Below are 14,241 nucleotides of genomic sequence, written 5' to 3'. Positions count from 1 at the left end.
ATGTACTGCACTGAGGGTAGAACATTTACATTTCAATTTTTATGAAACAGTTTGCAGCAAAAAAAGAACTAAAAACAAGGAAAATATGCAGAAGAGATTATGAAAAACTTGGCTGTTTAGTAGTGTAACCTGATTGTACAAATCAAAGTGGCTCAAAGCTAGAATAGTGACTTGTCAGTTTTCAAACTCAAGCTGAATGCAAAGCAACATTATTAACCAACATAAATTAGCAAAGCTAAAGAATGGTGTACTAAATCCTCCAAATAGGGCTTACTTCCTTCGCTCTAAGTGACAGTTGGATCAAGTATTTACATGGACGATGTGCTGTGAACATGACTTTGCTCATTTGTGCAGCAATAAAAATCCCCTTTCCATGTTGGAAACACAAATGCAGACAATCCAAAAGAAGAGAGAGCAGCTAACAGTTAGTAGCAAGGATACAGTTAATGAAATACAAAAAACACATTCAGTGCATTTTCACTCGAGCTCTGTGTTATTGTACGCAGCAGTAATGAGAAAAACAGATGTTTAGTAGAAGTAAGTTGTTTTGCAGCAAATTCGGTGGCTCATAGTAATAGAACAATAATAAATCGAGGCTTGCAGAAGCATTTTCACACTAAAAGCTCAAATTTGAAAGTTGCTTAAAAGTATGACTTCTTGTCTCATTCTTGAACTCATTAAACTTGCAGTAATTATTATTATATATTGGAGGATTAATCTTCCGACAGCCACTGGCTGTTTTTAATCCATGTTCTTTTTGATGTTGGAATACTATCTGGCATGAGGATTGCTGAGTGGTAGTTTCATAGAGGATGAGATATGCATGATGAGATATGTAAGAATAAAGTTGAAATAATGCAAGTCTTCAAACAAAATGTTGACATGTGGCCCTTTTAAGACCTTATTAATGCCAAATGGCATTGTGTTCTACTGATGCATGTTGATGTAATGTGTTTAATTAATAAGGACAGACCATTTGGAACCTGATTTGTGCAAACCCGGGGCAATGAATTGAGATTTACCATAAGTCTGTGTTATGGCCAAAATGTTTCAGCTCAGTTTGCAAGAAATGTACTTTTAATGCGAAACTGCATCCTTTGCTTTTGAACATTTAGTATCCAGAGGGGATACTAAATGTTCTCGGTTACTAAAAGCTGTGACATTTTTATGAAGAACAAAACAAAGTGCCTAAGTTATGAAACCGATCCAAAATTCATTCAGAATCCAAACCTCTGGGTTGATTTCCCCTGCTGCCCATAGAACTCAGACATTTAAGGTTACATCACCATTGGTAACATGACTTCCTGTATTACGTTATTTTTCCAGGTAATCATTTTGCACAGTTCAACTAAAGAAAAGCTATTTTTGAGCTGAAATTCTTATCTGCCATTTTGTATTTGGACCACCTATCTGTCATAAAACCTCAACAGAAGCATAACAGGGGCTGGAACTCAGTTTTAACAAAGAAATTGAAAAAGAAAATACCACAAAGAATGTGTGGCTTTTTCATATGTAATCGTTTCCTCTTTTCTCCTTTGTCTTATACAGAACAAGGCAAAATTCTCAAAGTTCTTCATACCAGTGAGGATGTCTTCATCATATCTCAATACTCTCTGTTTCACAATGAAGGCCCTGTTCTAAACATGGCTATTGATACCCAAAAGGTATGAGTAATTATGTTGATTTGTGTGGTAGAATGTGATTTTAGCTACATTTGTCATTATAAATATGCATTAGGGCTTGGGCTATGCTAGGAACGGCCACAGCCTGTGAAACATTCAAAGAAAATTAATTGTACTAGAGCTGGTTATCCTTGCCACAGCACACAAGCTACTTCATTAGGTACACCTCTCTAGTAGTAATTTAGAAATTACATGATTTACAGTCCCCAGTATGTTAAGATGGATCTAGTTTCTCTTTGAAATTGCATTTAAGGGTTTTTGTTTGTTTGTTTGTTTGTTTGTTTGTTTTTTCAGAGAATCATGGTAAATGTGAATACTTTACACATTATGAGTAGTGGGCGGGGCATCCTGTTTGCCTTCAGAACTAACTTGATCAACAAGTAACTGAAAATATTCTTCAAAGATTTTGGTCCATATTGACATGATCACACAGCTGCTGCAGATTTGTCAGCTGCAAATGTCCTGTACTGAATTGAGATCTGGTGACTTTGGAGTCCATTTGAATACAGTGAACTCATGGTCATGTTCAATAAACCACTTTTTTAACTTTTTAAAATTGTGCATTATCCTTCTGGATATGGCCATCGGACGATGGGTACGCTATGATCATACAGGGATGAACATAGTTAGCAACAATAAACATGTAGCCTGTGGCATTCAAACAATGCAGTTAGTACTAAGGTACTCAACGTGTGCAAAGGAAATATCCAACACACCATTAAACCCCAACCAGCAGGGACCATTTTTACAAGCCAGGGTGGAAACATGCTTTCATAAAGTTTATGCCAAATTATGAGCCTGCTTTTTAAATGTTGCAGAAGAAAGTGAGACTCGTCAGACTAGGTAATTTTTTTCCAATCTTCTATTGACCAATTCTGGCGAGTCCATGTGAAATGTACCCTCAGTTTTCTATTCTAAGCTGGCAGGAGTGGCACCATTGTGATTGGCTAATTAGATATTTGAATTAAGAATCTGTTGAATAGATGTATCTACTGAAGTGGTCAATGAGTGTATTACACTGAGAGATTTGGGATATTATATTATTATATAAGCTTTGTGCAGCTCACAATCCTTTTTTTTATTATGTATACATAATAAAATATGTATGTAATGTAGCTTGAACAATATATATAATACAATACATGTTGAACAAATTAATCATCCTTTTCTCCAAGATGATTAAAGACGCACTGGAATACATTTATATATATGTGCCACCTCATCAGCTATGCAGTGCAGAAAACTTCTAGAGATAGCAAGGACATCTTCCCACCATCAGCATTTTTATTTCCATGGGGGATTTTTTTGGGTGGATATTATGCAACAAGAGCTATAATAATAACAATGAGGAATAGTTCATTTAAAATTGTTCCCTGAATAAGTTTCCCACATGTCAATTGCCTTTTTTTTCATTTTCTAAGCATAATTAATCTACAAATACATTCTCTATTTGCTATCTTATTGTAATTTGATATAATTGAGGCTTAAATTGTTAATATTAAATAGTCATTTGTCCTTAGTTTGTCCCATGAAATTATGTTAATTTGGGTATTAGTTTCATTGTCAATCAAGATGACTACTTGCAGTGGTTTAAGTATAAAGATAGCTCTGTCTGCTATTTATGGCTTTAATATTGATGCTACTATATTGCATCATCCTCCAAAGGGACACCTGTATGTTGCTACAGCGATGGAGGTCCAGCGACTGCCTCTGGCTGACTGCAGTCGCTATGGTGACACCTGCAGAGAGTGCATCCTTTCCCGGGATCCATACTGTGGCTGGGACAAGTCCAGGAGGAAGTGCGTCGCCATCCCACCCGCGTACAATTCCTCAACTGGGTATGATTAGATGTGATGTTACTGCTATTGTTGGTTTTTATTTGAGCAGACAACAGGCTTTCATTAGCAATCTTAACAACACAGCATCAATTCCAGCAGAAAAATTACATTTCATATATTTTGATTGACAGTAAAAATGGCTGCAAATACAAAGTAGCTTCAGTTTCGGGGGGGCATGACATGCTACTGCTACTTCCACTGTTTGACATGATTAATAAGTTTTCACTTGGTTTAATACATGTTGTTTATTTTCAGTTAGAAAACAAATTACAAGTTAATTGTATAGAGTTTTAAACCTTTAACTCCTTTGTCCTTCCTCTGCCACATTTTGGAGTCATTTGTCTGCATGTTTTAATTTTTAACAATGCAGTGGCTCATAAACCATTTGTGGCACTAATAAGAAATTTGTCCTCTGTCTTATTTTCCAACAGGGGAATCATTCAGAATTTGGACGATTCAAACTCCTCAGTTTGCGAGGAAGCTGCTGGTGAGCCTTTATCAACTTTCTCCCACTTTCTCTCCATCTTAATTAAACCAAAATAGGAACCTTTCTGAGCAGCTACAGTAAAAAAGATGATTATCATATAATTGAGCAGATTCCAAAAACCCAAAGGGACAGATTTTTTTTAGCATATTATAGCTTGCCCTGTTTCAGAGTTCAAATCCAGTTATGACCTCATAAAATGATTGCAGTTTGTAGTCTCTCAAGAGAAAGCGATCTACTCAAGTGATCTGACCTTAGCATTGCATTTATTCCAAGTTGTGCCACTGGTGTCAAATGACCTTCCTATAAACACAGTAAGAGGTTGATCTATTTTCTTGAAAAACAGTATACAAAGATTATGAGAAGCAAACGCCTTTAAACTCATGTCAGGATTAATCTAAGAAACAGCAGTAATGCAAACCAGTGCCAAATCTCATAGCACGCTACTGCCTGCCAGGCTTTCTCGCCTCAAAGGGCATGCTGTTTACAGTGATAATATTCAAAATGCAGATCTAGTTTCTGGTCTTAAGACAAAGCAGCCTTGCTTCCTTCATCTTTATGAGTAGGTTGAAAAATTCAGATGAGGGGGTTTGTTATCATTTTCAGTGACTTCTTGGACAGTTGGTTACATTATAATTGTTTTAACTGTGAATTGTGTAGTGGAAAACAGTAAGAAATATTGAATATGGAATTATACAAGTCAACAAGAAAAAATTAGAAAATAGTGAATATTGAAATCTGATAACCACCAGAAGCTGGATGATGTTATGTGAGTAATGTGAGTTCTATATTTGGTATTTTCCAGTACTTATTGGTCTTGAATATGATGTGTATTTCAAGATCTTTTGGTTTTTACTTCTGTTGAACCAGTCGCATTTTATTCTGCTTACTGTAACTGAACTTTTGCAAAGTTATTATTAGATGAACTCACCAGAGGCCTCAGCCCAAAAATGATCTGTGGGTCCATTTTGAATACTTGAAGAGACAGGAAATAATATAGAATTAGCCTTGGGCTCCAAAATTATAATAATATTGTGCTGTGTAAAAGTTCCCAATCTAATTTGCACTTGATTTTAAATAATTATAAACAAACAGGAGGCATAATGAATATGCAGACTTCAGATTTTTGGGTGCCTGAACATTTGACAATTGTCAGATTTTTTTTTACTGTTGTTGCTTTTTTATTCTGCCTCAGCAACAATTTATAAAACAATGCTAAAGGTTCAGAGCTGGAAATATGAAAGATGAAAAAGCGTTACGTGGGTTCGGTTACCAGGTGTCCACGGAGAGATCTTCACTCAGCATTTACAGCTGTAATGTTAAATTGTGAATTTCAGGTATAAAATTCCTTATCTCTCTTCCTTGACAGCTCTGAAGCTGCGTCGAACTTCCCCTAGAGAAGTATTCGTGCAGTCTAACACATCAGTCTTTCTCCCTTGCCCTGTGCACTCCTTCCATGCCACTTATCGCTGGGAAAAGGACAACTGCATTAAGAACTACCCCTGCATTTTTTCTGGAGACTTCTGTGTCCTGGGGCCAGTTGTTGACACACCCCTAAAGGAAGGTGTCTTTCGCTGCATGGCTACCGAAGACGGATTCAAGGTGGAGGTCATTTCCTTCAGGCTGGTAAACGATGGGAGGCTTCTGGCTGCCTCCCTTGCCTTCACCTTGGGGCCATCACTCCTGCTCGCCATGGCTACCCTGTGGCTTCATTAACTGCAGCTAAAACTAATGCTAACTCCTCATCCTTACTGGCTCCCAATGACAGGAAAGACAAGGAGCCATTGCTCAGAGATGAGGTTCGCAGAGCATTAAAGTGCACAGTTGCGTTGTACAGCGGCAATTTGCCGTTTTCTATTTCGGTTTTTAGAGAGGGTCCAGAAAATATCAGTGAATACGGGGTTTATTCTATATTTTTTAGAATAAAACAAAATAGCCGCAGCTTTAGCTGTCTTAATCAGATCAAAAATAGAAGACGGATACAATGCCATTTAAAATAAAGTGATTAGGAGTTAGTGTCCATGAACTCACATGTTTTGCAAGTTTAAACGTAATTCAACCATAAAGTGCTTTGCGAACCTTTCCTCTCTGACAAATAAAGATAAACATATCTTATAAGTTTGGCAAAAAACACCAATACCAGGCCACTTCTTTCTACCATTTATCTACTTATTTTGAAATTGATTGATTGTGCTTATTTGTGAATGTGTAAACCTTTAATACTGCTCTTGCATCTAATCATTCATCTTGTTATACTTGTAATGAGCTATACATTGGTATAGCTCATTAGTACTTAGAAAAATGTCTGGTATTGAGATTTCAAAAGCCTTAACACTTCTGGGACATAACTCCTAAGCACAATTTTGCAGTTGAGGCAGAATACTGCAGACTCAGTTGGACTTGGCGCTATAATTAGTGCAGCTGAGTCTAACAGCATTGCTGGGAGGAAGTGTCAGCTTTTTGACAGGAAGTAGGCGGGTGAGCACGAGCTCACCCTCGAACATCACTGTGTCTCTGCACCTCCTCTTCTGACAAAGCAGTTCTTGCATCTTTTAAGAAGATTTTATCAGACATTATTACGCCTTGTTCACAGCTTTGTCCATTTTTTGGTTTGTTTTCTTTTGATGCCCTAAACATCAGAATGTGAGAAGTATCACAACATTGTTTCTAGCATACAAGGGTTACTTTGTGAGAACTGCAAAGCAAACTGCAATTTACAAGCTTTTAACCGAAAAATCTTAAATCTTAAATATAAGTATTCAGTAAAGACATTAATCTCTGCAAAGCTGCATAAATAACTAAAAGCTGTGTGAAAGTTATGTTAACAATCATCATTGAGCTGGTTTTGGGTATGCTGTCTGGAGGTCATTAGTCTCCTGTGTCCATTAGGTTTTTGGAAACAGAGCTATTTCTTCTAAAGTCAAGCTAATGTGCTGCACATTAAATACAACATCTTCCAGCCTGGCAATGTGTAAAGATGTGAACAAGGTGTTACAGTATTGCAACTTTAAGAATGACATACTTACATTATCATAGGGGCAGATGAAGCTAAAAGGAAAGCATAACAGAGTTGCATTCAGTTGTTTTTCAGCAGAAATAAAGGCTTGTACTTAGATGTGAGATATATGTTCTATATTTTATTGTTCTGCAAATGCTGATTTCTACCATTGCTGCCTACATATGTGATAATTTGTCTTGATGGTTTGGGTTTTTATACCATAGTTAGAATGTGAAATGTGACCATTGATTGCTTTACCTCTTTCCAAGGGACATCAGAGCAAACAGACAAGACAACTGTTATTTTTCCACACTTGTATGCTGTGAAACAAAAGGCTTATTGGACATATTCAAAAAGTATTCTTTACTAATGTACAGCAGCAACCACTACCAGGGGTGAGAACAATGGGCTTAGAACAAAACGTCTCACTTGAAATGCACCTAGTGCATCGTCTTTTAATTTTTTCTGATAACATTGGGGTGGAATTATAAGGAAAACAAATTAAAGCCAAATGCAAAATGAATGATTTGTCAATGTAGCTGCAGTTGAGCGGTACTGAAGTGCCCAAAACTATGCCCAACCTTATGAATACTGATCAGCTGACTAAAGAAGTAGACTTGTGTGGTAATGAATTATGCAGTGGATTAGCATGTCCTCCAGAGCTCTGAGAATTATCATTCACTAATGGTACATAAATCTAGCCATGCCGAGCTTTCCACAGTGGCAGAAATGTCATTAATAGCTAATTAGACAATAGAGCTGGCTTGTCATGTCCTGTATTAAAGAACTCATTTTATATCATGAGGGATAGGGCCAGCAGACATGTTCCCAAATGTGAAAATTGTGAGACAGACTTACATTTCTCACTTTTCTTGGTTGTGTGTTGCTGCTCAGGGATCTGCTTATTTTATGCCTTGCACTGATGCAGCCTATTGACTGTGCTAAAAAGGAAAAAAAACAATTGAAAAAAAACAAAGCTGTGTTGAGCCTCATCCGCCTGGCACTTACCGCTTCCTCTTATGCTTATTTGTGAAGTCCCGTGCTCCATACCATGCATAATGTTTCCTGTCAGACAAACCCTGAGCACATGTACAACATCGGTCTTCCTCTCAGCCAAACAACATACACAGATATACTGCAGGTCTAACATGCATATTAGTTGTGTCTCTGTGTTAACACCAGGTTTGGAATATAACACCAGCCACCAGCCTGGTAAACTGTTAGTAGAGGCTGTTAACAACTTTTATCCTGCCAGAGAATTTTGGCATCAAACTAACTCGGCATACAAAGATGTGTTAAAATAATTTCCTCGATAACCTTATCTATATTTCGACTAATAAGTACTGTATGGGTCGATGTAATTTCATCCAGATAGTTGTTTTGCAGGACACTTTAAGAAGAATTGCCTATTCTGTCCAGTTCTAACAAGCCAAATGATCCTGATATCTTAAGCTTCATCACTGCGCCCCTTGTCCATACAATCTACTTACTGAAAGCAACAGATAAAGAAAAGCTTTAGTCATTTGTTCTGATGCTTAAGAATCAGTTTATATTCTCAAATTTACCTTACCTTATGGATAATTGCTTTCCTTTACAAGTAGCATAGACTGACGTAGCATTACATTGCTACTAGAGCATGGCATATGGTTCATGTTACTGTGAGAGCGAAGAAGTGGTTAATTTTAAGATGAATGTGAAGATCTAAGGTGGCAGATATCATTTTCAGAGGAAGTTGTGGATGAAAAGTGTCAAATTAAACTTCTGAAAAATCGTTATGAGAATGAAAATTTTTTAATCTTCTTAGTGAAGACTGGTTTATGTGTAACTGCTAGCTCTTTTACTGTTAAAATCTACTTTGTTAAATGTATTCTTCTTTTATTCGTATTGTTGTAGTCAGGTGCAAACCTTGTATACAAGCTTTTGATCCTGCAGTGATATTTTTCCTCATAGTTTGCTAGGTAAATTGTAACAACAGTTTCTAAACGAGCATAATAACTCAAAAATAAATACAGTACTGCAGTAGATGCATTCACAATAGTTACTTACCTAACCAATGACTTCTTCTGATAGACTGGTGACTACAATTGTGACTACATAGGAATTCAGTATATATAATCATTGCATCTGAGAATAGGATAAAAAGAAAAAAGTCAAGAGATTGTTGACCACACTTTTATGTTCAAGTCTGAGAGGTTGTTAAGTCTCTCATTCTCAGCCTTTAGTTTTTCTAGAGTATACTAGACTGCTCACAACTTTGCTTTTGTATGGATTTGGGACACAGGGTTCACTTACCTAGCAGGAGTGATTACCTTGTTACGCTGTGTTAAATATGGTTAGTGATTTGTTGTTCAATGGAGCTGATTCCCCTCTTCAGGCTTCCTTTATTCAAATATCCACAATGAAGGTAGTACAGCATTTAAACCCAAATAGCATCTTGAGACGACATCTGCAGTTTATTTTAGGTCTTGCTTTAATATGGATGCTCATACAAATGCTGAAATTAGGTTATTTCACACTCATAACTGTCATTGGAGCCAGTTTGATCAAGGCTAATATCCTTCAAATCAAGCACTTGATTTGCGTCAGGAAACCATTTTTGGTTAGATCATGCTGTTTGCTGTAAATGAGCGAGGCGGGTCGCTGTTTTGTCTGCTCTGGGGTTTTGAGTACACTGTACTGTACATGATGTGTGCCCATGATTCTGTGTCTTAATATATCTAATTTTAAAAGTAACATGCCAAACTCTATTATATAAAAAAGAGATTTATATTGGTGCCATGCCAGTCTACATAACGTCATCTCATAACATGTATTTTTAAATAAATGATATCTATAGTACAATAGATATTCATGTAACAAATCCATATTTGACATGTGTTTCCCTGAACATGTGTGGTGAACATTAATAAAATATAAGTATAAATAAATGATGTATTGTTTTTATTCGAAAGCAACAAGTATAAATATAAATAATTGATGTAGGAAGCATAATAATTATTTTTACATATATTTTATACATTTCTTTTACAAAGGTCTTAATTGTTTTATGCTACCATTACTACTTATTTGATAGATGTTTGCATTTTGTTCAAGTTCATTCAAAATCTACTTGTTGTTTACACCACATTTTACAGTTCACAAGAGGTTGCCACTCATTTGGATTTGCCTGTCAAGACAAGCAGGTTTTGTCATCTGTTGCCCAATATTTGGCATATTGACAAGAGTATTACAAAGGCTTTACAGCCCTAAAGGATTCATAAAACCATCCATCCATCCATCCATCTTCATCCGCTTATCCGAGGTCGGGTCGCGGGGGTAGCAGCCTAAGCAAAGAGGTCCAGACCTCCCTCTCCCCAGCCACCTCCTCCAGCTTGTCCGGGGGAATACCAAGGCGTTCCCAGGCCAGCCGAGAGATATAATCTCTCCAGCGTGTCCTGGGTCTGCCCCGGGGCCTCCTCCCGGTGGGACATGCCCTAAAGGATTCATAAAACCAGTCTATAGTATTTATTTCCTTCTTTGTTTTTTGTTTCCATGCCGTTTAATTTTATTAGGTTGCTTCCATGTACCTTCAAAGCATTCAGCTAAAATCCTTAAATCAACAAAACAATAATCTGCAGGTCAAACAGTAGTAATCAGCAATGAAACAGGTCATTTCTCCCATAAAAACCTCAAGTGCTTCATTGTTTGTGTGGGCTGGTATTTAGGTGAGTCAGGAAGTAAAGTATTTGCCGGAAAAGAGCACAGAGGCTTTGTTTTGATTTCTCATAACTTCATTTCCTCATCACAGTGGGCCATTATGTAAACAAACAATGAACAGTGAGGCGATGTTGCGCTGCATTAACACCTTGGCATGTGCATGATAGGCACACATAAATAATGACGTTTCATTGTTAATTTTCAAGACCTCTGAGTCTGACTTATGAAAAATAAATGTACATGTAATTATATATAACTTTTACATTACTATACAGCTTTAAACTCCATATTTGAACTACTACAAATATTTGAGGGGAAAGGGGATAAAAAAATAAATGTCTAGTGCTGAAAGATGAAAATAAAATGTTCACCGAAGGTTTCTCACTGAAGGCCACCGATGAATTGTCTCCAACACTGCATTCTCTAATAGACTGCAATCATTAAGGAACAGTAAGTCTAACTAAAGCATGTACATAAAGGCAAAAATTAAGGTTTTTATAAGCAGTAAACTCCCTCCCATGGCCAAAACTAACTATAAAACAAAAATTAGGTCAGTAGAGAAGCTGAGCTTTCCATTACAAACAAATCCAGATTACTTTTGGAATGTGCATCATCACAGACTTCAAACCATTAAACTCACAAAAGGCTCAGAAAACCTGTGACTAAGCACAGCCTCAGTGAGCTGAACAGGCAGACAGTACTACAGTTGGTAGTGTATGATGAGAGCAAAAGCAGGGCTGAATCAGTCTCACTGAAACCTCTGGAAAATGTCTGCAATGTCTGAGTCATACCATAAAACAGAAGGTATTACAATGAAAGCAAATGAGTCAGCATACAGCAGTGACCTTGTAAAAGGAGAGGAAGCACAGTAAATGAACAAAGCTATTAAAAAAGCATAATAAATGGCATCTACTGGAAATACCTTTAAAGTAGCTTTAATACCAAACACAATACTGTCAAACCAGCTGTGCCACATTAAGTCACACCTGCAGCAGAATGGCTCAAGAAGGACTCATCATCAATCAGCTGATCAATCAGCTCATTATTGTAATCCAGAGAGAAATAATGTTGGATGGACTGCAATAAAATTGTGTACAGACATTTATCTTCCACGGAGGAATTATGGTGTTGACTTTGATTATCTAACTTTCCACTGTGGCATTTCCTTTGTGAATCTCAGCAATTACTGGATGGATTGCCATCAAATTTTGTAGGAATTCCCTGGTGAATTCTTTGTAATAATGTCTATGCCTATGCTGGAGTAAAGCTTTGCAGAACCCCCTTTGACCTGAAGTTATTTTTCTTGCTTAGCTATGTGAAATAATAAAAGATAATGGGCCTAAGTGTGCAGTAAAATGAGCATATGTCTCCTCAACCGAAGACCCTTTAAGGCAGCCTTAAGGGCACACCTTTGATTTTAGCAATAATTTGGCTCATGCTTCGGTCTTCTTTTTAAAATGAATATAAACCACTTGAGATCTTCCACAGCTAAAAGGGGACTTTCTTTTTCCCACAGGTCAATTAGTTTTTAGACTTTCCACTTGAGAACAAAGAGACACTATCATCAAGAATCTTGAATATGAATTGCTGTCTTATTCCAGAAACTCGCTATGCAAATCTTTCTCCATCGACAACCTATTTTCATAAAAAGCTCTAATTTCATAAAACAAGGAAAACCAATAGTCATTAATAGCCACAAATAGCCATTAAATAAAACATAAGTCTGTCATGGTCTGCAGTCCTTCTGAGGTCCACCTTTTTCTCTCTTTTCCTTCTCTATTCTTCCTGTTCTTTCCACTGATTTTTAGTAAGCAGGTTCTTACCACCTTCCTAGATCCCTGGAAGGTGTGGCTGCATACCAGTCTCAACAAGGTTTCTAACAGGTGCACCTGCTACCCAGCTCACTAGTTTGCAGCGTATTTAAGGATTTGTCATAGCATCCATTTTTCACCACTGCTGCCATATTTGTGGTAAAAATCTTCCATGCTTAGTGATTGAGTTAGCACTTGTTTTATTATTACTCATTGTGTTAGTCAGTCGGTCTCTGCCCAGCTATCTCTTACCATCTCTGGATCGTTTACCACTGGAAAAGAAAATAACAACCCCACTCTTCCTCCTCTCAGGTGACATTGCCAGCCTGCTCACTTGCTCAATCCTCACTGTTCCTTCTTCACTGCCTGGATTCCTCCTTTAACTGACAGCGTGCTCAGTGAATACCTCAGGCAGCAGAAACCCAAGAAAGTGGAGGAAGGCAAGGAACCATCATGGAAGGACAGGCCCCTGCACGGTATGTACCACCGGCAGATAGAGGAGGTGGCTAGGGTTGCCAACTCCCTGAAAAATAAATAAGGGACACCTCGTGGCCAGGGCCGGGCGACCCAGTTGTCTTCACCCTTCCCAGTGTGGTGAATTTTCTAGCTCTTTTTTTGTGTGTGAAATTATTTTTTTAACCATTTGACTTGAATTTGATTTAAGTAGATGTGTATTCTTTGTGATATGAACACATGTGAAACAAATGATCATTTAGCCATTTATTTTTAGCTCAAAATGACAACATTAACACAATAAAACAGGTCTCCTTCTTAAACAGAAGCCTGTCATGCTTAACTTTTGAGAATATAAGTAAATCTTTCTTTAAAAGAACTCTGTCCTGCTTAACTTAAAATAATAGAAAACAATAGAAAGAAAAACATTCTTGTAACAGTGCACATTTAGTGCATTTAGTACAATTGGCTTCAGTTGAGGTATTATTTCAGCTTTTCTAATGCTAATCAGCTGCTCCTGTTTGTAAACCCGCTTGTTCCCATGATTACGCATCTTAACTCATCATCATTATTCATCTATGTATTACTTTTATGTATTAGTCATCTATTTGTAATCATCTATCCTTGCAGTTGTTTATTACACAAAATAAATTATATTATCACACTTCTGGCCACATAGCGCTGATATTCACTGCACATGCCCATATTAACTTTTTCCAGCCAGGTGTTTTCCTTTTCCCATTCTTCCCTTTCTCTGAGGGGAACAAACATTGCTGCTCTAATACTGAGCTCACACTGTGCGGTTTTAGGCCCATTTTGAGCCGATTTTTGAGTGATCTTCATCGTGCATCGTGTAGTATACGTGGGGTAACGAGAAGCGATTAACACCTCACGACCAGCTCCCGATCATCAATCGCTCGTGAGGGTCTCATCACAGCCGCTCACACTGCTCGCGCGCAAACACGTAAACGTTGGTGTAAAAGATGGAGCAGCACGGCTGTGCAGCGTGTGATCTGGACACAAGCGATGGAGGCACAACTTGTAGAACTTTTCAAAGCTCAGCCGAGCCTTTTCGATGTGGCATCACAAAATTATCACGACCACAACAACCGTGAAAATAGTGGGATTTACATTGCTGCTCAATCACAGCTGCCTGATCAATGTTTTTCATTAGCAATTTAGCAAAGTTGATGGTGGTGGTGTGTCTGTGTGAGTGTAATGCTGGGCTTACACTGTGCGATTTTTGGCCCATTTTGAACCGATTTTTGAGTCGTGCGAC

General features: G+C 37.6%; 1 protein-coding gene across 1 annotated transcript in view; it reads left to right on the top strand.

The window, feature by feature from the left end:
- Positions 1 to 9,929, top strand: part of si:ch211-113g11.6 (semaphorin-7A) — a 41,939-nt gene extending 32,010 nt beyond the window's left edge. Inside the window, exons 11-14 of the mRNA XM_004560142.4 lie at positions 1,549 to 1,664; positions 3,348 to 3,520; positions 3,952 to 4,007; positions 5,374 to 9,929. Of these exons, the coding sequence (XP_004560199.1) occupies positions 1,549 to 1,664; positions 3,348 to 3,520; positions 3,952 to 4,007; positions 5,374 to 5,720 (692 nt within the window). The 3' untranslated portion in view covers positions 5,721 to 9,929. The remainder of the gene's footprint in view (positions 1 to 1,548; positions 1,665 to 3,347; positions 3,521 to 3,951; positions 4,008 to 5,373) is intronic.
- The last annotated feature ends 4,312 nt before the right edge of the window (positions 9,930 to 14,241 follow it).

The sequence above is a fragment of the Maylandia zebra genome, linkage group LG11 (genome assembly GCF_041146795.1).
Source record: "Maylandia zebra isolate NMK-2024a linkage group LG11, Mzebra_GT3a, whole genome shotgun sequence".
NCBI lineage: Eukaryota > Metazoa > Chordata > Actinopteri > Cichliformes > Cichlidae > Maylandia > Maylandia zebra.
The sequence above is the reverse complement of the archived record's forward strand: the minus strand, read 5'-3'. Positions and strand labels throughout refer to the sequence as shown.